This window comes from Oncorhynchus nerka, linkage group LG7 (assembly GCF_034236695.1).
Source record: "Oncorhynchus nerka isolate Pitt River linkage group LG7, Oner_Uvic_2.0, whole genome shotgun sequence".
NCBI classification, from domain to species: Eukaryota; Metazoa; Chordata; class Actinopteri; order Salmoniformes; family Salmonidae; genus Oncorhynchus; species Oncorhynchus nerka.
Window position 1 is genome coordinate 36143785 of NC_088402.1, and position 24926 is coordinate 36168710.

At 45.9% G+C, this 24926-nt stretch overlaps 1 protein-coding gene across 2 annotated transcripts in view; it reads right to left on the minus strand.

The window, feature by feature from the left end:
- Positions 1 to 22067: 22067 nt before the first annotated feature.
- Positions 22068 to 24926, minus strand: part of LOC115131529 (zinc finger protein 516-like) — a 36716-nt gene continuing 33857 nt past the window's right edge. For both annotated transcript variants that reach the window (XM_029663317.2, XM_065020462.1), the window contains exon 5: positions 22068 to 24222. In XM_029663317.2, coding sequence (XP_029519177.2) covers positions 24172 to 24222 — 51 coding nt within the window. In that variant the 3' untranslated portion in view covers positions 22068 to 24171. The remainder of the gene's footprint in view (positions 24223 to 24926) is intronic.

A 24926-nucleotide genomic window follows, 5' to 3' on the forward strand; every position in this document is an offset into this window, starting at 1 on the left:
CTACAGCAACATCGGAGAGGTCGTGCTACAGCAACATCGGAGAGGTCGTGCTACAGCAACATCGGAGAGGTCGTGCTACAGCAACATCGGAGAGGTCGTGCTACAGCAACATCGGAGAGGTCGTGCTACAGCAACATCGGAGAGGTCGTGCTACAGCAACATCGGAGAGGTTGTGCTGCCCACTGGCCGGTGCTTCAGAATGCCGATGGCCAAGAAGAACGTGTTCAAACATTAATTCGTTCCTTGTGCCGTTGGACTACTAAATACAACGTAAATTGTATCGGTATATGTACTTATCTGTCTAGTGCAGTTGGGACAGTTGGGAGTGAATGTATTCATGTCCTCTATGTTGTTAGTGTTTGCAACATGATGGACTGACTGGTTGAAATGTGTCTGATTGTGAGAATGTATGTGTATGTGATCCTTTTAATGAAGGTGATGCCAAAGAAACATGTCCATCCTGGATGGACAATGAAGATGGATTATTTTCTAATCTGAAACAACATGGATGTTACCTGGGTATCAGCAACAAGAACAGACACTTTAGTATGAAAAGTCATTATCATAGAAGGAACTGAGTAGGCATAGCAAGCCAAACAAGCATTTTTGTGGAACAAACCCAATCTTTAGTTTTCTTGGCAACAACATGTCAATTTAATCCGGCCAACTTTTTGGAGACACCAAATGTGTTTCAAGTAAAAGACTTTCACCCATCAATCTGCTCTGTCTCCCATAGTGACGTATTTTACACTCTACGGGGCTAGTAACAAAAGTGTATTGTATTATACTAAAACAGCCTCAGTTTTAGCTATTCCAACACCCGAGTAGTCAGAACAGGCTTTTCCTCCAGGGGGCAAAATGCCCAAGCCTCACATGCCGTCCTCCTGCATGCAAACATCTGCCAGGATACTCAAGGGACCTCCCTCCACACTGTTCCTTCTTTAACAGATCCTCACCATGCCCGTACCACTATAATCACATGCACAGCAAGCGTGACAGTCAAGGGACGTTGGGAGAAAAAAAGCTGCAAATTGGATCGAAATTGCGTCAATGTAGTTTTCTTAAACACGGCATTGTTAAAATTATCTTTGTTTTCCATGTGTGCCTCAAAATCTCAATTTTATCTTACTGCCAAATGGGTTATAGCCTAATACTATTTACATTCCTTTTACTAATCTTCTAGTTGTTATGCCCAGTGATTTTAAGGGACTACACGCAGGTGAAAACAAAATGGAGGAACTATAGCATTACCTAATTCATTTTTTATGTCATTGGTCACTCATGAAAGTTAACCAGGAACCATCCACAATTGTTGAAAACCATTGGGACATCGCTGTTCTCTCTTGATTCTCCCTCTTGGCTTTGTTCACAGAGCCGTTTCCCACAAATCCACTGTTCTTCAGTCTCCGAGAGCTTAAACACCTGCTTCTCCTCTCCTTTGATAATTACAAACGGAGCACTTCTTAATCCGCTCTAATAGTGTTCAAGCTGAGTTGGTTCGCAGCTACTAATTATACTCACCAGCATGGGGGGGGGTTTGGTCGTCTCTGGGTAGTACAAGTTTGACTCAATACCTTTCGGAATAAACACAGTCCCTGAGCTACAGTAGCAGGGTAGGGCTCTTTTCCCAAATCATGTTTCATCCTCTCTCCTCACCTCCGTCAAACGCCTTGGAGGAGAAGGTCCAAGGGGACGGATCTCGGATGTTCTCCTCCAAGCAGTTTGACAAAAAGGTAAGGAGAGGAGACCTGAAGAATTGAGGAAAAACAGCTTGAGAAAAAAGGTCTGGTCTAGGGTCCAGATTCAACTCCAGAATCGGCCATCTTGTTGACTATGACACTTAACATAGATGCTGTGGTACTGTACTGTGTATCATAACTAGCTTAAGACCTAAGAAAATGCTAAGGAATATTGTTGCGATGAAAATATCCGCAAACACAGTGAACTCTTAACGAGAATCTCTTCAGACATTTAGCAAAGCACATTTCCGTTTCTCGCTTTTTAAAACAAACCTTAAATGACTTATTTTTGGGGAACATAAACCTAAAAGTATGTTGACACGAAAGTTGAAGTGTATCCATTTTCCTGTGGAAGCCGTCGTGAACATATGTGTGTCATGCAATGTTTTACGTAAGACATCTTGACGGCCATATGTGCACCCAATTACCGTCCCACCAAAGGAAGAAATTCTCTCCGGCTCTGAAGGATGCACACAGGCAAGTCACTCCCAGAGACCACCGTAGGGACTCATCATCTATAGCTTTCTTCCTGAAGTCAGTTAGCGCAATCATATCATCATTACCGCTGGAGCTGCTTCTTCTTAAATCAAATTATGTTTTCTGACTTCCACAGAAAAGTCTGTTCATTTTACTGTAACTCCAGAGCTTTTGCCCGGGGCTTTATAAACATAAGGGGGACGTCGATCTGTGCTCATCAAAAGCTCACTTACAGGGAACAAAGATAAAACACCATTTAAACGGTGAGCAATCCAAATGTGTTGCTGTTGCTGATGTGCAGATTCAGAAGTGGCTGTTTGTTTAAATTGCACACACAATCGACATGGGGAGTGAAAGACAGAAGCCTGGGAAGAGGAGGATGAGAGGGCGAGGAGAGAGGAGCCCCAAAATACGTGGAAGGAGTGTGAGATATTCGGAACTGGAGGTAGTCTAAGACAAAAGGGGGAGTAGTGTGAGATATTCGGAACTGGAGGTAATCTAAGACAAAAGGGGGAGGAGTGTGAGATATTCGGAACTGGAGGTAGTCTAAGACAAAAGGGGGAGGAGTGTGAGATATTCGGACCTGGAGGTAGTCTAAGACAAAAGGGGGAGGAGTGAGAAATGAAATGGGGTGATATGGAAGTAAAGAGAAGACGGAGCAATGGAAAGAAATGCACAATGTATTATGAAAATGAGGATGAAAGACAATGCAGAATGTGTGCTCTGTCTAATTGAAGGCGAAAGAGTGAATGCCTGCCTGTGCAGCTACTCAGCCTGTACCTTACAGTTCAACTGAAACAGAGAGGATTGGGGAATATTCAATGTACCATACTTCAGGACCTGTCTGTATGCTGTTATAGGTTCAATCACAACAGAGCTATGTTAGGACATACAGTACTAGATCAGACATCCGAGAAAAACTGCAAGATAGCCTACATCAGACGAAAATGGTCTGCGTGTTGCATTTAGTTGTACCAGAAAGGGAGTGTTCCGGTTCAGGCCATTGCAGACCAAGCCTCAAGCCTCAACTCCTCACCATGTCCTTCCCCACGCCCCTGAAGTCGCCCATTACTCACGCTGTGTTCATGAACTCCAGATGCTCCCACCCGGGAGAATAGAGTCAGCTAACGCTCATCCCTCTTCATTCCCGCTAACAATTTGGTAATGAAATATAGATTTTTAGTTAGATTCATATTGATGCTATTAGCTTTGCATTGATAAATCACCCTGGCCGGGGGCTCGGCCGTGACCGCGGCTGGCTACAATAGAGTTGGGGGGAGATAACAATCAAGTCACCCATGTGTTAATTTGATTGATACGTCTTATTTCTCTTCTGTGTCTCTTAGCTGGCTCGCTCTGTCTCTCTCTCCATCTCTCTTAGTCTCGGGAACACCGTTTCATAACAATGGATCAGTACAAATTGCATTTGTGCAGTATTTATGGCTGTCCATTACCTAACTCAGCCCTAAGTCTTTCTCTCTTTCACACACACACACGTCCAAACACACATGTGCACAAACACATACACAAACAGAAACAAACAACAATACTGGTACTCTGATACCTCCTACAACAAATTCAGCACAGTTGGTTACTCGTACCAAGTGTTTTGCTCACTTACTATTATCAAGAGTATATCATAACCATGGCAATAATGGATATGATTTTCACAGTGCCCTACCGTACAGTTGTTTATGTGTCTGGGGGCTAGGGTCAGTTTGTTATATCTGGAGTACTTCTCCTGTCTTATCCGGTGTCCTGTGTGAATTTAAGTATGCTCTCTCTTAATCTCTCTTTCTTTCTCTCTCTCGGAGCACCTGAGCCATAGGACCATACCTCAGGACTACATGGCATGATGACTCCTTGCTGTCCCCAGTCCACCTGGCCGTGCTGCTGCTCCAGTTTCAACTGTTCTGCCTGCGGCTATGGAATCCTGACCTGTTCATTGGACGTGCTACCTGTCCTAGACCTATTATTTGACCATGCTGGTCATTTTTTAACATTTGAACATCTTGGCCATGTTCTGTTATAATCTCCACCCGGCACAGCCAGAAGAGGACTGACCACCCCTCATAGCCTGGCTCCTCTCTATGTTTCTTCCTAGGTTTTGGGCTTTCTAGGGAGTTTTTCCTAGCCAACGTGCTTCAACACCTGCATTGCTTGCTGTTTGGGGTTTTAGGCTGGGTTTCTGTACAGCAATTTGAGATATCAGCTGATGTACGAAGGGCTATATAAATAAATTTGATTTGATTTATAATCTCAAATTCAGCAGTTCAGCAGTACAACTGTCCCAAATCCCAGATCCATTATTTTTACCTGCTTTGTATCTGCATGATTTAGTTTAGCGCACGTATCATGAAAGTCCCAAGCCATTGCATGTATCTGGGTTGTGTTCATTAGGGCACACAAAGATTGTTTTTTTTACAGCATTTTGCAATGGTACACGTTTCTTATTGAATAAGTATAAGTAGTCCCTCTCTGTTTGAGCCTGTTTCCTTCTGTTTGGGTCCTAATGAACATGTCCCAGAGGTCGACTATAGGCACTTAAATGTTGAGAGAGAGGAGTTTGGATTTAAGTCAGTGGCTATATTTGATATAATTTAATAGGAGTCTGGTGAGATACTAACATTTAATATGCTATAGTCTTTGTATATGGCTCCCCTCACTTGGACAACTATAGCCATGTGGTAAAACCAGCTAACAACATGCCACCTGTCATTTAATCACAATTATGTTGTAGACGCAAACCTAAATGGTTCAATATTTAATGCAGAGCTGATATGAGTATGGCTTCGGTAATATGTTTAAGAGTGATGTATAGGTGAGTTGGTACTTTAGCAACAAAACCGACACGTGCACAACAATGAGGCAAAACAGACAGGGTTGGCTTAGATTGTTGATTTAAACTTGATTTATTCGCCAATGTTTATTGAAAATATAAATAAAGCTGCACAATGAGCACTTGTTGTCTCTCAAATACATCGTTACAGTTGTTGGTTAGCTAGCTAGTTAGCAACTTTTAGCCATATTAGCATAGACGTGACATCAGTCAAAACACCTCAAAACCATACGTGGTGCCAAGAACAAGATCCAATGCAGAACGAGCCACTTACGATTCACCACATGGCAGGTTCTTGTCATTGCTGTCTGGCTATCAAGAAACGATGACAACACACATCCCCCCCTTTAAAGCACACGTATTGGTTTTATGATGTTGTCAGCTAACCCTTCTTTGTGTCATAGTATATGATCTGAGTAGACTAAGAGCTACAGTAAGCAGACACCACTAGGGAGGAGACAGGCTGAAAAGTGTTCTCCTCACACGGTGTGGTGTTGGCCGACACTGGGCTCTTTATCAGGAGAGTAATAGTGCAGCACTGCTAACCAGGAGACCCCAGGCTGTTTGTTTTCCTCTAACAAGGTGAGTCTTTGCTTTTTCTTTCCCTCCTCTCTTCTTCCCTCTATTTCTTTCTCCTGGAAAAGTTGGAGAAGCTGACCGATGACAAAGGGGTCAAAATTGATGCCACTGCTCTGGCGTAACGCATCACAGCATAGAAAAGGGTCAGGCACACAATTAAAAATATTTATTTGACTTTTGACAGTGTTTCTGTTTTTTGTCTCCCGTTTTGAGCCTAATGAACACAGCCCAGGAGTTATTTTTTTCAGAAGTGCCAACTATTTTGACGGGATTGATGGTTCGACATCACAAAGGTCGTAGGAGCAGAAATGTCTTATAACGTTAGATCACTATTCTGTCAAACGTTTTCCATTGCATGCACTACTGAACGCGACCCAGGTGCGCATGTGAGTCTACCTAGATGTCAGTCACGTCCCACGAACCCACTTCAGTTTCCTATCGTAGGATGTCAAACAGCGGTCAGCGACAGTGAGGGAGGGGGAGGAAGAGCGCTCTAACGAGAGGTCAGGAGGGTAAGAGGGCTTTCAGGGGTCCTCTAATCACCCTGTCCCCGTCAATCGGTTGCCAATACCAATCGCCGCCGATGGCCATCCTTCACCCCAGCTGGGCAATAGTAATGGCTCACCCGTTAGCAGTGCGATCACCGAGTGCTTGAGCCGGAGAGATGGCGTCGCAGTGAGATCCATCACTTCGGGCCCAGAGGTAGCGCTGCAACTGCCGCCGTTGTGCCCCGTAATGGCTGACACTCCGATTGTCGCCCAGGTGTGACAAGATCCCCTGACAGAGAACAGAGAATAGGGCAATGCAGTCAGTAGAGGGGATGGAAAGAGAGGAAGAACGGGAGGAAGGAAGAGAATCGAGGGAAGGGTGAGGTCTGGGGTGCTAGAAAATACTATGCACAGAAGAAGAAAAGACCAGTGGGGTGGAGAACAGGAGATAATGAGAGGAAAAGAAGGAGGGGCGATGATAGAGGGCGGATGAGGGAGGGCGGATGAGGGAGGGAGGAGGAGTGAAGGTGTTAAAGAAGCGACGGGAGCAGCTCAAACATTTCAGGCACGACGCCCCGGTGGCACTGGGTAATGAGGCAGCACAGCAGAATATACCCAGACCGCCGTTTGATAAAGGCGAGCTGACACCGGAGCGTGGATAGGTGCTTTTGTGATGCAGACACATGTCCATCCATCACTTCTCTGCACTCCTGAGGGGGAGGTGCGTGTGTGTGTGTGTGTGTGAGAGAGAGAGAGAGAGAGAGAGAGAGAGGGGGAGAGATAGAGTGTCTAGGGACTGAAATGGTCCAAGAATGGCCACAAACAGCTTGTGGCACACTGGACATTACAGGGAAAACAAATGTGATACATTTTTTGAAAGGGGTTTCAAATGAGACATTACACCCAGGGTGGGTAAAGACATCAGTGGCAACACTTCACTTAAATGGTAAGTCATAAAGCCTTCACAACTGTGACATGAATCATTCATGACCGGTCTTCTCCATGAATGTAAAACAAGCCAAGATACAAAGTACCCACAATTATTTTCCTTTTTACTGTCCATCTAACTAAATTGCAGTGGTTACATTGCAAAATATATTTGACATTCATGATGCATATGTTATATCTCCATTGAATTACTATGTTTCTACAAACAACTACACAGCATAATGATGGGACCCTTAGAGAGAACAAAAAAATATAAAGAAACAACCGAGTGGAATCAAACCAGACTCGAACCCACAGGCATGCAGCACCAAGACCTGGGTCACGTTCAGTATGGCACAACATAGAAAAACGTATTATAACATGTTCAACAGAAAATTAAACAAACAAACCAACAGCAAAAAAATGCTGGAAGGTGAGGCCACAATCAGGGTTTGGGTCCATTTTAGTTTCACTCTGAAACATATTGAGTTGAGGTGGAACTGATCCCTGCCCTGCCTCAAGATCAGGGTGTATCTAATGCTCTCTAAAGCATGCATGAACTGACTGGTTGTGGAATAGAGGTACTGTACGTTACGTCCTGGTGTTTCTTGTAGTGTGTCTGCACATTGTGTGTGAAATAGTGTGAAATGTGTTGTGAATTCTCCGGTTCTAAAATTAGCAAGCCAAACACACACACACACACACACAATGAAGCTGAGCTTTCCAGGAAAATAAGAGGAGACTTTTACACCCTGAAATTGGATGCTATACTAACTGTACACAGCCATAAAGCCAGAACACAATTCCACCCATCAGCAGAAACAAACAAAGGCCCACTTTGTTCCATTGTTCTCCACATATCGTTTCTCGTCTTCCACAGTTGTTTGTTGAACAATACGTACGCTGTACTGTTCACACAAAGAAGACACATCGTTCTGGAAATGATCTGTTGACTTTAGCTTCCATTTGCAACTCATTGCCACTTGTTTCTATTTCAAAAGGCAACCGATACATAAAAAGAAACGGAATTCACTGAATTCGTTTTCAATTTGATTTCTATGCAGGGTGACTTACAAAATGCTGATGGTGAAACAACTGCATATCACTTTCATCGCGCATAAATCCTTCAAGTGTCAACTTTCGCCACACTATTATAGAATAGTCTTGTATTGCTGCTGCGGTTTGGTTCTTGGCCACGGGGGAACAAACTGCTTACACGCTCCATAACATGGGGGACCCTGCCTTGAGTAGAAGCAACACCCCCCCCCCCCCCCCTGAAAAAAAGTCTGCTGACTTGATTTTCACACCCCTTGTTGTCTTACTTCCCATATCTTCTCATCAACGTGTTGTTGGTTCAGCATCTGTTATTGTCAAGATGGCCACCTGTCTCCGTTGCTCTCCTGAGATGAGAGACAGGACAGTTTACACATGCCAGAGCTTAACCAGACATAATGTACAGTGAAGCTATATAGCTTCTATGTTTTTATTTTTATTTTACCAGGTAAATTGACTGAGAACGCATTCTCATGTATAGCAACGATCTGGGATAATGTAACTACGGGGAGTAGTTACATTATCCCAGCAAACCTAGACTCACTCCAATTTGCATACCACCACGACAGATCCATAGATGATGCAATCTCTATTGCACTCCACATTGCCCTTTCCCACCTGGACAAAGGGAACACCTATGTGAGAATGCTATTCGTTGACTACAGCTCAGCGTTCAACAACATAGTGCCCTCAAAGCTCATCACTAAGCTCAGGACCCTGGGACTAAACACCTCCCTCTGCAACTGGATCCTGGGCTTCCTGACGGACCCCCCAGGTGGTAAGGGTAGGGAACATCCGCCACGCTGATCCTCAACACAGGGGCCCCTCAGGAGTGCATGCTCAGTCCTCTCCAGTACTCCCTGTTCAGTCATGAATGCATGGCCAGGCACGACTCCAACACCATCATCAAGTTTGCCGATGACACAACAGTGATAGGCCTGATCACCGACAATGATGAGACAGCCTACAGTGAGGGGGAAAAGTATTTGATCCCCTGCTGATTTTGTACGTTTGCCCACTGACAAAGAAATGATCCGTCTATAATTTTAATGGTAGGTTTATTTGAACAGTGAGAAACAGAATAACAACAAAAAAATCCAGAAAAACGCATGTCAAAAATGTTAGAAATTGATTTGCATTTTAATGAGGGAAATAAGTATTTGACCCCTCTCAATCAGAAAGATTTCTGGCTACCAGGTGTCTTTTATTCAGGTAACGAGCTGAGATTAGGAGCACACTCTTAAAGGGAGATGATTGTGGACTACAGGAAAAGGAGGACCGAGCACACCCACATTCTCATCGAATGGGTTGTAGTGGAACAGGTTGAGAGCTTCAAGTTCCTTGGTGTCCACATCGCCAACAAACTATCATGGTCCAAACACACCAAGACAGTCATGAAGAAGGCACGACAAAGCCTATTCCCCCTCAGGAGACTGAAAATATTTGGCATGGGTCCTCAGATCCTCAAAAGGTTCTACAGCTGCACCATCGAGAGCTGGTTGCATCACTGCTTGGTATGGCAACTGCTCGGCCTCCGATCGCAAGGCACTACAGAGGGTAGTGGGTACGGCTAGGTACATCACTGGGGCCATGCTTCCTGCCATCCAGGACCTCCATAACAGGCAGTGTCAGAGGAAGGCCCTAAACATTGTCAAAGACTCCAGCCATCCTAGTCATAGACTGTTCTCTCTGCTACTGCATGGCAAGCAGCAAAAGGCTTCTTAACAGCTTCTACCCCCAAGCCATGCTGAACAGCTAATCAAAGGGCTACCCAGACCCCTCTTTTACGCTGCTGCTACTCTCTGTTTATAATCTATGCATAGTACTTTAACTCTACCTACCTGTACATATTACCTCATTTACCTCAACTAACCGGTGCCACCACACATTGACTCTGGCACGGTACCCCCTGTATATAGCCTGCACATTGACTCTGGCACGGTACCCCCTGTATATAGCCTGCACATTGACTCTGGCACGGTACCCCCTGTATATAGCCTGCACATTGACTCTGGCACGGTACCCCCTGTATATAGCCTGCACATTGACTCTGGCACGGTACCCCCTGTATATAGCCTGCACATTGACTCTGGCACGGTACCCCCTGTATATAGCCTCGCTTGTAATATTACTACAGCTGTTTAATTATTTGTTACTATTATTTTCTATTTTCCACTTATCTATTTTTTACTCAACACTTATTTAAAAAAAATCTTAACTTCTTAAGCATTGTTGGTTAAGGGCTTGTAAATATGCATTTCACTGTAAGGTCTACCGTGCAGGGCGTTGAATACTGTTGTATTCGGCGCATGTGACAAATAACATTTCATTTGATTTGATTGAGAGGAGGGGAGATGAATGAGCCAATTGGAAGCTGGGGATGATTAGGTGACAATGACGGTATGAGCGCCAGGTATGTCCATATTAGGCCAGCCTCAGACTGTGAGGCAGCCTGCCACGTTCTCGGAGTCTGTCCTAATATGGAAACTGTGTTCAGCGACTAAAGTACGCTATCCTTTTTCTCGTCACAAAACATGATGTACTACAGGTCGTTTTTCCCACTCAAATGTGGATTCACATTGGAAACGCCCTTACCAATTGTGGCAGATGGCAGGGGGAGTTTATGGGAGTGGTTATTAAGGGGAGATATCTGGCAGCCTGTTGGATCCATCCCCGGGCTTTGTATGGAGTTCCTGCCCCAACGAGGCAAGGCTGTGGTTCGTTAAGCCAGGGAGTGCTTGGGGATAAAGGAGGAAACAGCCTGCACAAAGGGGCAGAGTAGGAGAGGACCAATAGCATTATGAAGAGTGGGAGAAGAGAGAATACTATCTGTGAGATTACCCATTGTGACCTGGACTGTCGGACAACCCGCCTTGTGTACTGGACCGGATTGGCTGAGGACCCAAGTGTGAGGATTACCCCTGGAAATTGGAATGGACAAAGAGAACGGCTTGTGGACTGTGAGGTGATTGGTGAGTTCCCCCTTCCTTCCCAGTGTACCAAAACCCCTAATAAACTTTACATTTGCATTCTATTTGTGCTACTCATGCAAGATTTGTTATTGAACTTGGTGATGTGGAAACCCCACACCCTTGAGCCTGCTCCATGTGGTGGAGAATGCGGGCAACCCAAACCAAGCTCGATAACTAAACAGACACAGAGCACAATGGAAGCATTGTGAGACAGCTGGTGGAGGCGAACATAGCACAGCAGGCTATGCATCGGGAGCTGCTGGATTAACAACATCAGCAGACCGCTTTCACGCGAGCTGAACTCAGCCAGCTGACAGCCGCGCAGGCCGGCATAGCGGCAGGCGCAGCAGTCTCTCGTCCTAAACCCAGTAGGTTTCTACTGAAGCTGGCAGAGTCTGACAACATCGAGGCTTACCTACAAGCCTTCGAAAGGACGGTGGCTAGACCTATCAGGATCTGACGGTTGACCAGGCGATGCAGTACAAGGTGTTGAAAAAGGAAATCCTACGCCGGCTGGTCAAGCAGCAGGAGGACAACTACCTACAGGAGGTGCAGGCCACAGTCCTCCAGGAGAGGGAGGCCAAGGATGCACTGAGAGGGTAGGTGTCCCTCAATCAGCAGAGATCTGCAGAGCTCCAGCATAGCCTGGAAGAGCAGAATGTTGCTATAAGGGAGGATCTTGCCAGGCAGAAGGAGGAAAAGCAGGAGACCCTTAGAGAGCTGAAGGACCAGCTTGTCCAGCAGCAGAAGGACAGCTCCCTACAGAAGGTCTTGCAGGAGGCCCAGGCTGTAGCCCTCCAGGAGGAGGCGGTAGACGCTCTGAGAGGGGAGGTGATCCTCAATCAGCAGAGAGCTGCAGAGCTACAACAGAGCCTGGAGGCTGCTCTGAGGGAACTGAGGGAGCAGGAGAGAGAGGAGCAGAGATGAGGCCACTCTGAAGATGGAGGCCCTCCAAGCAGCAGACGACCTGCAGCTCAGGATTCTGACAGAGAAGGCAACCATCCGCCTTACAGGAGCAGCTAGCTAAGAGGGAGCAGGAGATCTCCCTTCAGAAGAAGGCACTGCAGGAGGCCTAACGGGAAAAAGAGTCAGTGGAAGCGATTCGTGACTGGCCCTGTCCCCTCACCAAGAAGCAAGTGAAGTGGACCGAGGAGACAGAGAAAGTCTTCCAGGACCTAAAGTGAGCACCGTGTTCTGTAACAATGCTGGTGACACCAGACTTCTCCAAACCACTGGTGGTTCAGACCAATGCGTCCAAAACAGGGGTGGGTGCCGTTCTATCACAGCTCCAAGAAGGTGAGGAACACCCAGTCATGTACATTAGCCGGAAGCTGTTGCCGCGGGAACAAATATATTCCACGGTAGAGAAAGAATGCCTAGCGATCAAGTGGGCACTAGAAAAGCTGAAGTATTACTTATTGGGACTGCAAGTCACCCTCGTAACAGACCATGAACCATTGGTTTGGATGTCATGGAATAAGGACAGTCACGCCCGGGTCACCCGCTGGTTCCTATCCTTACAGCCCTTTGCTTTCTCTGTTGTCCACAGATCAGGTGCAGCCCATAGAAATGCCAATGCCCTCTCCAGGAAGTATGCTCTAGGGAGCTGGGGGGGCAGACGGCAGAGGAGTTGAGGGGAGTGGTTATTGAGGGGAGATATCTGGCAGTCCGTTGGCTCCACCCCCCGGGCCTTATATGGACTTCCTGCCCCAATGAGGCAAGGCTGTGGTTCGTTAAGCCAGGGAGTGTTTGGGGATAAAGGAGGAAGCAGCCTGCACAAAGGGGCAGAGTAGGAGAGGACCAATAGCATTATGAAGAGTGGGAGAAGAGAGAATACTAGCTGTATGATTACCCATTGTGACCCGGACTGTCTGTCTACCTGATTTGTGTACCAGACGGGATTAGCTGAGGACCCGAGTGTGAGGATTATCCCTGGAAAACAGAATGGACAAAGAGAATGGCTTGTGGACAGTGAGGTGATTGGTGAATTCCCTCTTCTTCCCCAGTGTACCAAAAACCCCCATAGACTTCCCATTTGCATTCTATTTGTGCTACTGGTGCAAGTTTTGGTGATGTGGAAACCCCACACCCTTGAGCCTGCTACACAATTAAACAATTCAAAGGCCCTAGTTGAAAATAAAATGGCAAGTTAATAGCAAAAATGTAAAACGACCCTGCACGGTAGATTCACAAGGCTGTTGGTCGTCATCAGCTGGAATGTGAGCAGCTGTATTTTGGAGACACACTGCTCACGCCGACTGGAGAAAGGTCTAGAAAATGTGACCTACACATTGCCCACTCTAACTCTCCTGGATAGGCCACCGCACCTATCACAACATTCCATTTCAGCGGTCAAAACCTAAACAAGATTACATATGTCCCCTTATGACTTGCAAAATGGAACATAAGGACTCGAGCCAGGGTGCCGACAGGCCCAAACGAAGGACTGCACTCAATGCAGCAGGTGAAGCGATATAACATCGACATCTCTGTTCTCAGTGAGGCCAGACTCCTGGGTCGCTCAGGGAGGAAGGAGGGGATACACCTTCTTTTGGAAGGGATACCACCCAGAAGGACAACGTCTGCAGGATATGGGCATTGCCATGAAGAACTGCTTCCTGTCAAATCTCACAGAAACACCAACTGGCATTAGCGAAAGGCTAATGTCACTCCGCATTCCCCTCGTTGAAAAGCAGCATGCCACTCTCCTCAGTGCTTATGCACCAACTCGACCATCAGAAGATGATGCAAAAGACTGGCATTAGCGAGGGCTACACCTTTGCAGGATTCTGGACGAGGCCCTCCACAGAGTACCCAAATATGTACTCAACGCAAGAGTGGGGAGAGATTGTGAGATTGAGGGGAGTGATAGGACAGCACGGCGTTGGTCATGCCAATACAAAACCTCCTGGATGCACCCACGATCATTACACTAGCCACGTGAAGAGCGGAGTGCTGGACAGATCATTGGATTATGTTAACCAAGCTCAGAATGAAGGTTCGCCCAGCCATCCACCTCAAGAAGTCCACAAAAAAAGGCAGCACTGTGCTCGACTTCAGGAAACAGAGGCAGATAACAAACTATGTCGCTCTCTATCAGAAAAAATAGAAAACATTGAGACTCTCCTGAATGCAGACTGTGCGATTGTTGACAAATTGTCATTCCTAACATCATTCTATGAGTCAGCAGCCCACTCGATTGGCTACAGCAGAAAGAAACACCAGGACTGGTTCAATGAAAACTCAACAAGCCTACTTCTGAGGCCCTCAAAAAGCAATGACAAGTGGAGCGGAAGGGGGCACAGAAGTGCTCTACGATATCTACAAAATGAGTGGTGGATCTCCAAAGCATAAGAAATCCATTCTTTTTCAGACAGATATGACATGCACAACTGTTATGATGCACTGAAGACCACCCATGCATGGCCCAAGGAGTTGCTCGCTCTCTCTCTTCAGAAGTACAGATTGGTCCACTCTCATAAAATACCAAACTAAGATATTACAGAGGTGGAAAACACTTTGAAGCCCTCTTAAACCAGCCGACCCAGGTGACTACTCAGTGCTGGAGGAGCTCACAACCCTGCCCACCATCCAGAACCTTAATCACCCACCCAGGTCTGCGCTGCCATCAGGTCACTGAAGAACAACCAAACTCCTGGACCTGACTCCATCCCTGCTGAGTTCAAAGGAGTTGTTCTGTTCATCATCTGAGATATGTGGTCTAGAGAGCATCCCCCATCAATGGAGGGATGCAATCATTGTCACCACATTCAACAACAAGGGAGACAAATCCATCTGCGGCAACAGCAGGGGCATACCCCTCCTTGCAGTTGCTGGCAACATCTGCAGACTCATCGTCACCATCGCTGAAGACCTGCTACCGGAGTCCTAGTGCGGCTTAAGAAAGCACAGAAGCACGGTGGACATGATCTTCAGTGCACGCCAAATGCAGAAAAAAATGCTGTGAACAGAAACAACATCTGTTCATGGCCTTTGTGGACCTCTCCAAAGCCATCATCATTGTGCACAGACATTGTGCAAGGTTATCCTGCAGTAGGGCTGCCAGGGGAATTTGTGAACATCCTGCCTCAGTTTCATGAGGGGATGGTGCCAGAGTAACAATTGTTGGTCAGGAATCTGAACTCTTTGGAGTTGGCACTGGTGTGAGGCAAGGGTGTGAGGCAAGGGTGTGTGCTTGGTCCAGGATGGAGTCAGGTGCAGATATTTGGTTGTGTATCTACACTCATTTTATGGATGTGAAACAGAGACAGTAAAGGTGCATTAAAGCTGGGACCGGGAGACGGAAAAACAGCTTCTGTCTACAGGCCATCAGACTGTTAAATAGTCACAACTAAGCATTTCACTGCACTTGCGATGACATCTGCAAAATATGTGTACGTAACCAATACAATTTGATTTGAACATGGACAGTCTACAGCTGACACAGTCCTTTCACATAAAATGCCTCCAAAACATTTTGAAATTGATCGGACAGGACCGTGTTCCGCACTCAGAGATCCTAAAGAGAACCAACTGCATGAGCATTGATGCGTCCATCACACACCACCTGCTTAGACGGCTTGGCCTGTCGCGAAAGATGCTATACGGACCGCTATAACTGGGCCGTCGCTATGCAGGTGGGCAGAAAAAGTGGCTAAAGGACCAACTGACGACATCACTGAAGAAGTTGGGGATAAACCGCGCCTCCCTCCAGACTGTTGCTGAGGACCGCTCTACCTGCGTGGCCTCTGCCTTCAAGGAGTGCAGTTGGCCGAGAAAAAGAGGACTGAATGTCACCTGGTGAAGCGACAGAGAAGAAATATGACCATGCCTTCACCGGCCTTTGTGTGCCCTGTCTGTGGCAGAGAATGTGCATTCTGCATCGGATTATACAGTCATCAGCGAACCCACAAGCAGTAGTGGAATTCATCATTGGATACAATGGACTACCTTAATGGTGTGTGTGTGTGTGTGTGTGTGTGTGTGTGTGTGTGTGTGTGTGTGTGTGTGTGGCCTCCAGATTGCGGGCCTGACAAAAACTAGGGCAAAGCAATTGGCTAGGTACTGCTTTGTTTCAGCTGTCGTGGACAGCCTAGCTCTTTGTAGGAGGTGCTTTTGTACCCTTGAGTGCCATGCATACAGGGACCTTTGAAATGTTTGGTTCCTTTTTTGTCAATTTGATTGGTGTATTCAAATAAATTATTTAAAATGTGCGTGTGTGTGTGTGTGATATTACCTCCCACAGTAGACGGTTTATCTCTGCAGAAATCAAGCAGTGTGCATATGACCCCAACACACACACACACAAACACACACACACACACACACACACAGAGATCCACCTCACATGGACCAACAGAACAGGAGAAGCTTGTCACTCCGATCAGCCACCAGTCAGTCTCTCCTCTTGCCTGCAAAGGGGTGAACTAAAGCGAGGCTGTTTCCTGTCAAAGAACATATGCCAACCCATCTCCTTCTCCCAGCCAGACTGGTGACATGATCTACTCTCGGGCCCTATGGCCAACATGACTCTCACTGGTCCTCTGCTCGTGGCTCTGGCCATGATCTGTGTATTTTAGGCCGATGACTGACGCTGTCACCACGCCTAGAGATGATGCGGTCCCATTGACAAACAGGATGTGATAGCTACACTCTACTATGGCTGTGTGTGTGCGTGTGCGTGTGCGCGTGCGTGCGTGCGTGTCTGTTCAAAGGGCATCGGACGAATGTGTTCACAGAGTGAATCCAAGAGGAAGCAATGGAACCGAACGGATGTTGGAGGCATGGACTGAAACCGTTGATTTGGATTTATGTTTTGTGATCAGTAAACAAAACTGGTTTTACCTGATTTTTCACACCTGAGTGTGGCTGTGGGGCCCGTTTACCTCATCTTAAACCCAATCTCAGTCATTTTGGGTGAAAGAGAAAAACTGATCTGTCCTTAGCTGCCCCATTTATTGTCTTTGTTTCAACGGCTGTCTATCCAGAGGTTTGTTGTCTATGTCTTTTGACAATCCACACTTCACAATCTGTACTTTTATTAACATTGTTATGGCAATATTCCTTTTATTATGTATGTGGTGTGGTGACGTTATCTACATTTTGTCTATAAATGAGCCATGTGTAATACTATTTGATGTGTTTCGTCCTTTGCAGCTGAACTCTTCTCCACCCTAACCTTGGTATTGTGCGCCATCTCCTGATAGAAATTGTACTTACACTATGACTGCGTTTAGCGGTTTAGTGTTGAACTGGGATGTGGACATGGAAGGTAGGGTTAGGGTTGAGGCTAGGGTTAGGGTTGAACTGGGAGGTGGACATGGAAGGTGGGGTTAGGGTTGAGGGTTAGGGTTGAACTGGGAGGTGGACATGGAAGGTAGGGTTAGGGTTGAGGCTAGGGTTAGGGTTGAACTGGGAGGTGGACATGGAAGGTAGGGTTAGGGTTGAGGCTAGGGTTAGGGTTGAACTGGGAGGTGGACATGGAAGGTGGGGTTAGGGTTGAGGCTAGGGTTAGGGTTGAACTGGGATGTGGACATGGAAGGTAGGGTTAGGGTTGAGGCTAGGGTTAGGGTTGAACTGGGAGGTGGACATGGAAGGTGGGGTTAGGGTTGAGGTTAGGGTTGAACTGGGAGGTGGACATGGAAGGTGGGGTTAGGGTTGAGGCTAGGGTTAGGGTTGAACTGGGAGGTGGACATGGAAGGTAGGGTTAGGGTTGAGGCTAGGGTTAGGGTTGAACTGGGAGGTGGACATGGAAGGTGGGGTTAGGGTTGAGGCTAGGGTTAGGGTTGAACTGGGAGGTGGACATGGAAGGTGGGGTTAGGGTTGAGGGTTAGGGTTGAACTGGGAGGTGGACATGGAAGGTGGGGTTAGGGTTGAGGCTAGGGTTAGGGTTGAACTGGGAGGTGGACATGGAATGTGGGGTTAGGGTTGAGGCTAGGGTTAGGGTTGAACTGGGAGGTGGACATGGAAGGTAGGGTTAGGGTTGAGGCTAGGGTTAGGGTTGAACTGGGATGTGGACATGGAAGGTAGGGTTAGGGTTGAGGCTAGGGTTAGGGTTGAACTGGGAGGTGGACATGGAAGGTGGGGTTAGGGTTGAGGGTTAGGGTTGAACTGGGAGGTGGACATGGAAGGTGGGGTTAGGGTTGAGGGTTAGGGTTGAACTGGGAGGTGGACATGGAAGGTGGGGTTAGGGTTGAGGCTAGGGTTAGGGTTGAACTGGGAGGTGGACATGGAATGTGGGGTTAGGGTTGAGGCTAGGGTTAGGGTTGAACTGGGAGGTGGACATGGAAGGTGGGGTTAGGGTTGAGGCTAGGGTTAGGGTTGAACTGGGAGGTGGACATGGAAGGTGGGGTTAGGGTTGAGGCTAGGGTTAGGGTTGAACTGGGAGGTGGACATGGAAGGTGGGGTTAGGGTTGAGGCTAGGGTTAGGGTTGAACTGGGAGGTGGACATGGAAGGTGGGGTTAGGGTTGAGACTAGGGTTAGGGTTGAACTGGGAGGTGGACATGGAAGGTGGGGTTAGGGTTGAGGCTAGGGTTAGGGTTGAACTGGGAGGTGGACATGGAAGGTGGGGTTAGGGTTGAGGCTAGGGTTAGGGTTGAACTGGGAGGTGGACATGGAAGGTAGGGTTAGGGTTGAGGCTAGGGTTAGGGTTGAACTGGGAGGTGGACATGGAAGGTAGGGTTAGGGTTGAGGCTAGGGTTAGGGTTGAACTGGGAGGTGGACATGGAAGGTGGGGTTAGGGTTGAGGGTTAGGGTTGAACTGGGAGGTGGACATGGAAGGTGGGGTTAGGGTTGAGGCTAGGGTTAGGGTTGAACTGGGAGGTGGACATGGAAGGTGGGGTTAGGGTTGAGGCTAGGGTTAGGGTTGAACTGGGAGCTAGACATGAAGTTAGGGTTAGGGTTGAGGCTAGGGTTAGGGTTGAACTGGGAGGTGGACATGGAAGGTAGGGTTAGGGTTGAGGCTAGGGTTAGGGTTGAACTGGGAGGTGGACATGGAAGGTAGGGTTAGGGTTGAGGCTAGGGTTAGGGTTGAACTGGGAGGTGGACATGGAAGGTAGGGTTAGGGTTGAGGCTAGGGTTAGGGTTGAACTGGGAGGTGGACATGGAAGGTAGGGTTAGGGTTGAGGCTAGGGTTAGGTTTGAACTGGGAGGTGGACATGGAAGGTGGGGTTAGGGTTGAGGGTTAGGGTTGAACTGGGAGGTGGACATGGAAGGTGGGGTTAGGGTTGAGGCTAGGGTTAGGGTTGAACTGGGAGGTGGACATGGAAGGTGGGGTTAGGGTTGAGGCTAGGGTTAGGGTTGAACTGGGAGGTGGACATGGAAGGTGGGGTTAGGGTTGAGGTTAGGGTTAAGGTTGAACTGGGAGCTAGACATGAAGTTAGGGTTAGGGTTGAGGCTAGGGTTAGGGTTGAACTGGGAGCTAGACATGAAGTAGGGTAGGATTCAACTGTACACAAATTAAAACAGTTCCATATAGCTTAGTAGCTTAGACTCTTATGGGATAACACACTACTCTCTCTTGGATAAGGTCTGACTTATTTGTAGATTTTGATGAGTGCTTTGGGTTATTGTCTTGCTGGAATATCCACTTGCAGCCTCCTAGAATGGGAAACAAGGTTTTTGGATAAACTGTCCTAGTCCTGGGTAAAGTTAATTGTTCCGCTGATCTCAACAAGGGCCCCAGGACCAGTGGAAGCAAAATAACCCCATAACATCAACGATCCACCACCATATTTTACAGTAGGTACAGTGCCTTGCAAAATTATTCATCCCCGTTGGCGTTTTCCCTTTTTTGTTGCATTACTACCTGTAATTTAAATAGATTTTTATTTGGATTTCATGTGATGGACATACACAAAATAGTCCAAATTGGTGAAGTGAAATAAATAATGTAAAAAACGGAAAAGGGGTGCGTGCATATGTATTCACCCCTCTTTGCTATGAAGCCCCTAAATAAGACCTGGTGCAACCAATTACCTTCAGAAGTCACATAAGTAGTTAAATAAAGTACACCTGTGTGCAATCTAATTGTCACATGATCTATCACATAATCTCAGTATATATACACCTGTTCTGAAAGGCCCCCAGAGTCTGCAACACCACTAAGCAAGCGGCACCATGAAGACCAAGGGGCTCTCCAAACAGGTCAGGGACAAAGTTATGGAGAAGTACAAATCAGGGTTGAGTTATAAAAAACATACGAAACTTTGAATAACCCACGGAGCACCATGAAATCCATTATTAAAAAATGGAAAGAATAACAAAAAAATGGCCAAGAGAGGGATGGATAAACAACATTGTAGTTACGGTATTAATTAACCTAAATGACAGTGAAAAAAAGAAGCCTATACAGACTAAAAATATTCCAAAACATGCATCGTGTTTGCAGTAAGGCACTAAAGTAATACTGCAAAAAATGTGGCAAAGAAATACATGTTTTGTCTTAATACAAAACCTTGTGTTTGGGGGAAATCCAACAAAACACATCACTGAATACCACTCTAAATATTTTCCAGCATGGTGGCGGCTGCACCATGTTATTTGATTTAACCTTTATTTAACTAGGCAAGTCAGTTAACATGATTCTTTACAATGATGCCTTCCCCTAACCCGGACACCGCTGAGCCAATTGTGCGCCGTCCTATGGGACTCCCGATCATGGCCAGTTGTGATACAGCCTGGGATCGAACCAGGTTCTGTAGTGACGCCTCTAGCCTGAGATGAAGTGCCTTAGACTGCTTCTCCAGTCGGGAGCCCATGTTATGGATATGCTTGTCATCGGCAAGGACTAGGGAATTTTTTTAGGATGAAATGAAAAGGAACAGAGCTAAGCACAGGCAAAGTCCTTGAGGAAAACCTAGTTCAGACTGCTTCCAAACAGACACATTCAGCAGGACAATAACCTAAAATCTATGACCAAATATACACTGGAGTTACTTACCAAGATGACATTGAATGTTCCTGAGTTGCCAAGATACAGTTTTGACTTAAAATCGTCTTGAAAGTCTATGGCAAGACTTGAAAATGGCTGTCTAGCAATGATCAAAAAACAACGTGACAGAGCTTGAGGAAATTTTAAAAGTATAATGGGAAAATATTGTACAATCCAGGTTTGCAAAGCACTTGGGAGACTTACCCAGAAAGACTCACAGCAATCATTGCCAAAGTTGATTGTAAACATGCATTGACTCAGGGGATTGAATACTTATGTAATCAAAACATATACATTTTATTTTTGATTGTTTTTATTTTTTACGTTGACATTAGAGTATTATGCGTAAATCATTTACATAGACTTACCAGGTGAAAGGTATGATCCCTTATTGATGTCAATTGTTATATACACTTGAATTAGTGTAGATGAAGGGGACTATACAAGTTAAAGATGGATTTTTAAGCCTTGAGACATGGATTATATGAGTGCCATTCAGAGGGTGAATGGGCAAAACAAAAGATTTAAGTGCCTTTGAACGGGGCATGGTAGTATATGCCAAGCACACCGGTTTTAGTGTCAAGAACTGCAACGCTGCTGAATTTCTCATGCTCAACAGTCTCCCGTGTGTATCAAGAATGGTCCACCACCCAAAGAACATCCAGCCAACTTGACAACTGTGGGAAGCATTGGAGTCAACATGGGCCAGCATCCCTGTGGAACACTTTTGACACCTTGTAGAGTCCATATCCCGACAAATTGAGGCTGTTCTGAGGGCAAAAGGGGGTGCAACTCAATTTAGGAAGGTGTTCCTAATGTTTTGTACACCTGGATTGTCCTCTCAAAAAACGAATGTCAAATTCCTTCCAGATTGCTCGGTAACACTTTTTACTTTCTAATAAAACAGCTAATTTAGAAATAATAAATTGGTGAGGGCTTTACTAAGCACTGTTAAACAACTATTTTCATGTTACATAATCAATCATGTGTCATAAACATATCACCTCAAAGGCTGATGAAAGAGCCTCAAGGATAACAAAATGACCAAAACCATGCCCATGTAAATATAGCAAGTTTTATTTGTACTAACAGGTATTGTGCCATATAAATACTTTGAAAATACAACCCCACCATCTAAAGTCCTAAAAGAATATCTGAGCACTTGCCATTAGCAAACACGGCTAGTCTTCATGAAGCATTCTGAGAAATACGTCCCTCTAAAACACCAACCTTTTCTTATTACAAAAGTCGGCCATTTTATAATTGACTTCAAATCATATATTTTTTTTTACATACGACAATCGATCAAGGTGGATAACTATCATATAATAATCGATAAATAACGAAGAAAGAACATCAGATTGGTACTGTTTAACATGTATGGCTTTCCTTCCTTGTGGGCAGCTAAAATAACTTGAAAACACTGCAGAAGCCATTTCTAAGACAGAGATACTCAGTGATTCAGCAAAACACCAAAATAAAACACTGCAAAAACACGGAGAAGCCAGTCTTTCAACGTTGGGATATCAACTTGAGTGGACATACAGACTTAACGCAACATAACTAAAATAGAACATACATACTCCATCTAGGTGCTATTCAGAAGCTGTGATGTAGAGGTAAAAAAAAAAGTGGTTAAACTATGACCTCCAGTGGGCGATCGAGATAAGACGAACAACCACCTATACAAACTATAACGTATGACATTTTCATAACTGTATTGTTTGCATGTTGATGGCATTTTAATGTAGGCCTATAGGGAAGGTAGGACATGGAGAAATAATGAACAATGTTTTTTTGTTTTTAAAGTTGTTTAATAAGATTAGTACAGATTTTCTCAGGGGAACCCACATAGGGCCCCGAAGCCAAGTTTGGGAAACACTGTACTAACCTCTCTCTGCTTGCGTCCCCTGTTACTGGCCCAACAGTCTAACCTCGAGGCTACCTGCCGAGGCTACCTGCCGACGTTTACGTGCATTTACCCTCCACCACATCCCAGGTCAGCAGAGTCTAGCTTGCTGTTCATGTAAACATGGCTGGAGATGGCTGGTAAGTCACAAACAGCTGCCTCATTATTGTTGCTTAAAGATGGAATAATAAGTTGGGGAAACTGTCCGCCCCACAGCCTTTGTTATAGTTTTAGTTGTTTTGGGACGAAGCAGAGCCTGGGGAGCATCGCGCAATGATGTCCGAGTGAAAACTTCTTTGCCGTGGTAATATCACAAACGGACGTGGCTGTTTCACCATTAAGGATTCCAGCTTTAAAAAGGTAGGTAGTAACGTTGCTGGTGTGAGCTGACCTGACCAATCCAAACCGTTTCCAAATACCACAGAAAAAAGTGCCAAAAGCTCAAATAAACAGATGACTAAAACACTAACACACATTCACAGTAAATACACATACCAATCCGATTACTTCACCCTTTTCTAACAATTCTCTGGAGGGTTACAACATGAAACTTTCAGTCTTTGCTTCTTTTGTTTTCTCTGACATGGATTTAAAGGGTTTAAAGTTGACATAAAACTTCCTGGGGGATCCTGGTTTCATGCCCTTTAACAACTGATTTAGGATCAGTTATCTAACCCAACTGCACCATCTCTAGATCAGTATACTTTCACCACAGAAACATCTAAGTGGAGGCTGCTGAGGGGAGGACAGCTCATAATAATGACTGGAACGGAGCGAACAGACTGGCACCAAACACATGGAAATCATGTATTTGATACCATTTCACTTATACTGCTCCAGCCATTACCATGAACCAGTCTGTCCCAATTAAGGTGCCACCAACCTCCTGTGATCTAAGCCGAGTGGGTGATGTAGCAGATGGTTCAGTGCATCGCTACTGCCTTCCTGAGAAGTTCTGTTGCTCTGGATGTAGAAATGCCTTAGCCGTTCTGGGTCCGACACATTGACGGTGCTTGTTGAGTTACAGTGCAGACGGTTGTGAGTTTCCACTCCAGTTGGGGAAGAATTTCCACTCTGTCACATCCGCATGTTATGGTAACTCCTTTTGTCCGGGTTGATTAGTTAGTTGTAAACAAAGAGTGTCCCTTGAGACAATTGGGCCCCTAAAGTGAAGAGCTCCTGTAGTCATGGCTTGGTTCCTGTGAGAGACTGCAGGCCTTTCATTTTGCAACAGTGCATTTTGGGAAGTGGAGTTTTCATGTCCCCTTCCTGAGAGATGCTGTTGAAGTAGCGGAACAGCTGATCACCTGCAGAGGACAGAGACAAGGGGCAAAATGGAGTCAGATCACAGATCACACCAAGACACGTTTGTGTGTGCGCGCGTGTTGCTGAGTGTCAGTTGTCTTTCTATGAGTGTATTTGTGTGTGTGCAAGTATAACTCCGACTGTGTGTTTCCGAATGTGCAAGAGTGCAAGAGTTTGTGCAAGAGTGCGTGAGTTCATCTTTCGGTGTGTGTCAATGTGTCCTCACGTCTCACACGTTGCAAAGGCAACAGTAGAAGACAAAGTAAGTAAAGAGAACAGACAGGCAGGTAGAGAGTGTCCAGGAGGGCCTGCATGTGGTCATGATTGGCAGGATGTTGACATGCCATATGGAGACACACGACTGTTTACCCCGAGGGGGGCGTCAAGATGTTTTTGTTTTCCTGTCAGCTCCTCGTACCGAGCCCGAGAAAGAGCCGTCTGACACAGACGCCCAAGTATCACTGCCTCGCTTTTAGTGTTTCAAACACTGATTTCTCTTTTGGATTCTCGGAGCAGAAAGGAGTGGCGAGATATTTTTTTTTTTTAAAGGTCTAAATACCTTTAGTATTTTTGTTATTGACAGGATAGCGGGAATGCAAAGAGAGAAAAACACATGTAAAAGAAGCACAGACAGTAAGGAGATTCTATAGCTGAAATCCAGATAGATAAATTGGGCCAGGGGACATATAGGGGAACATTAGCACTC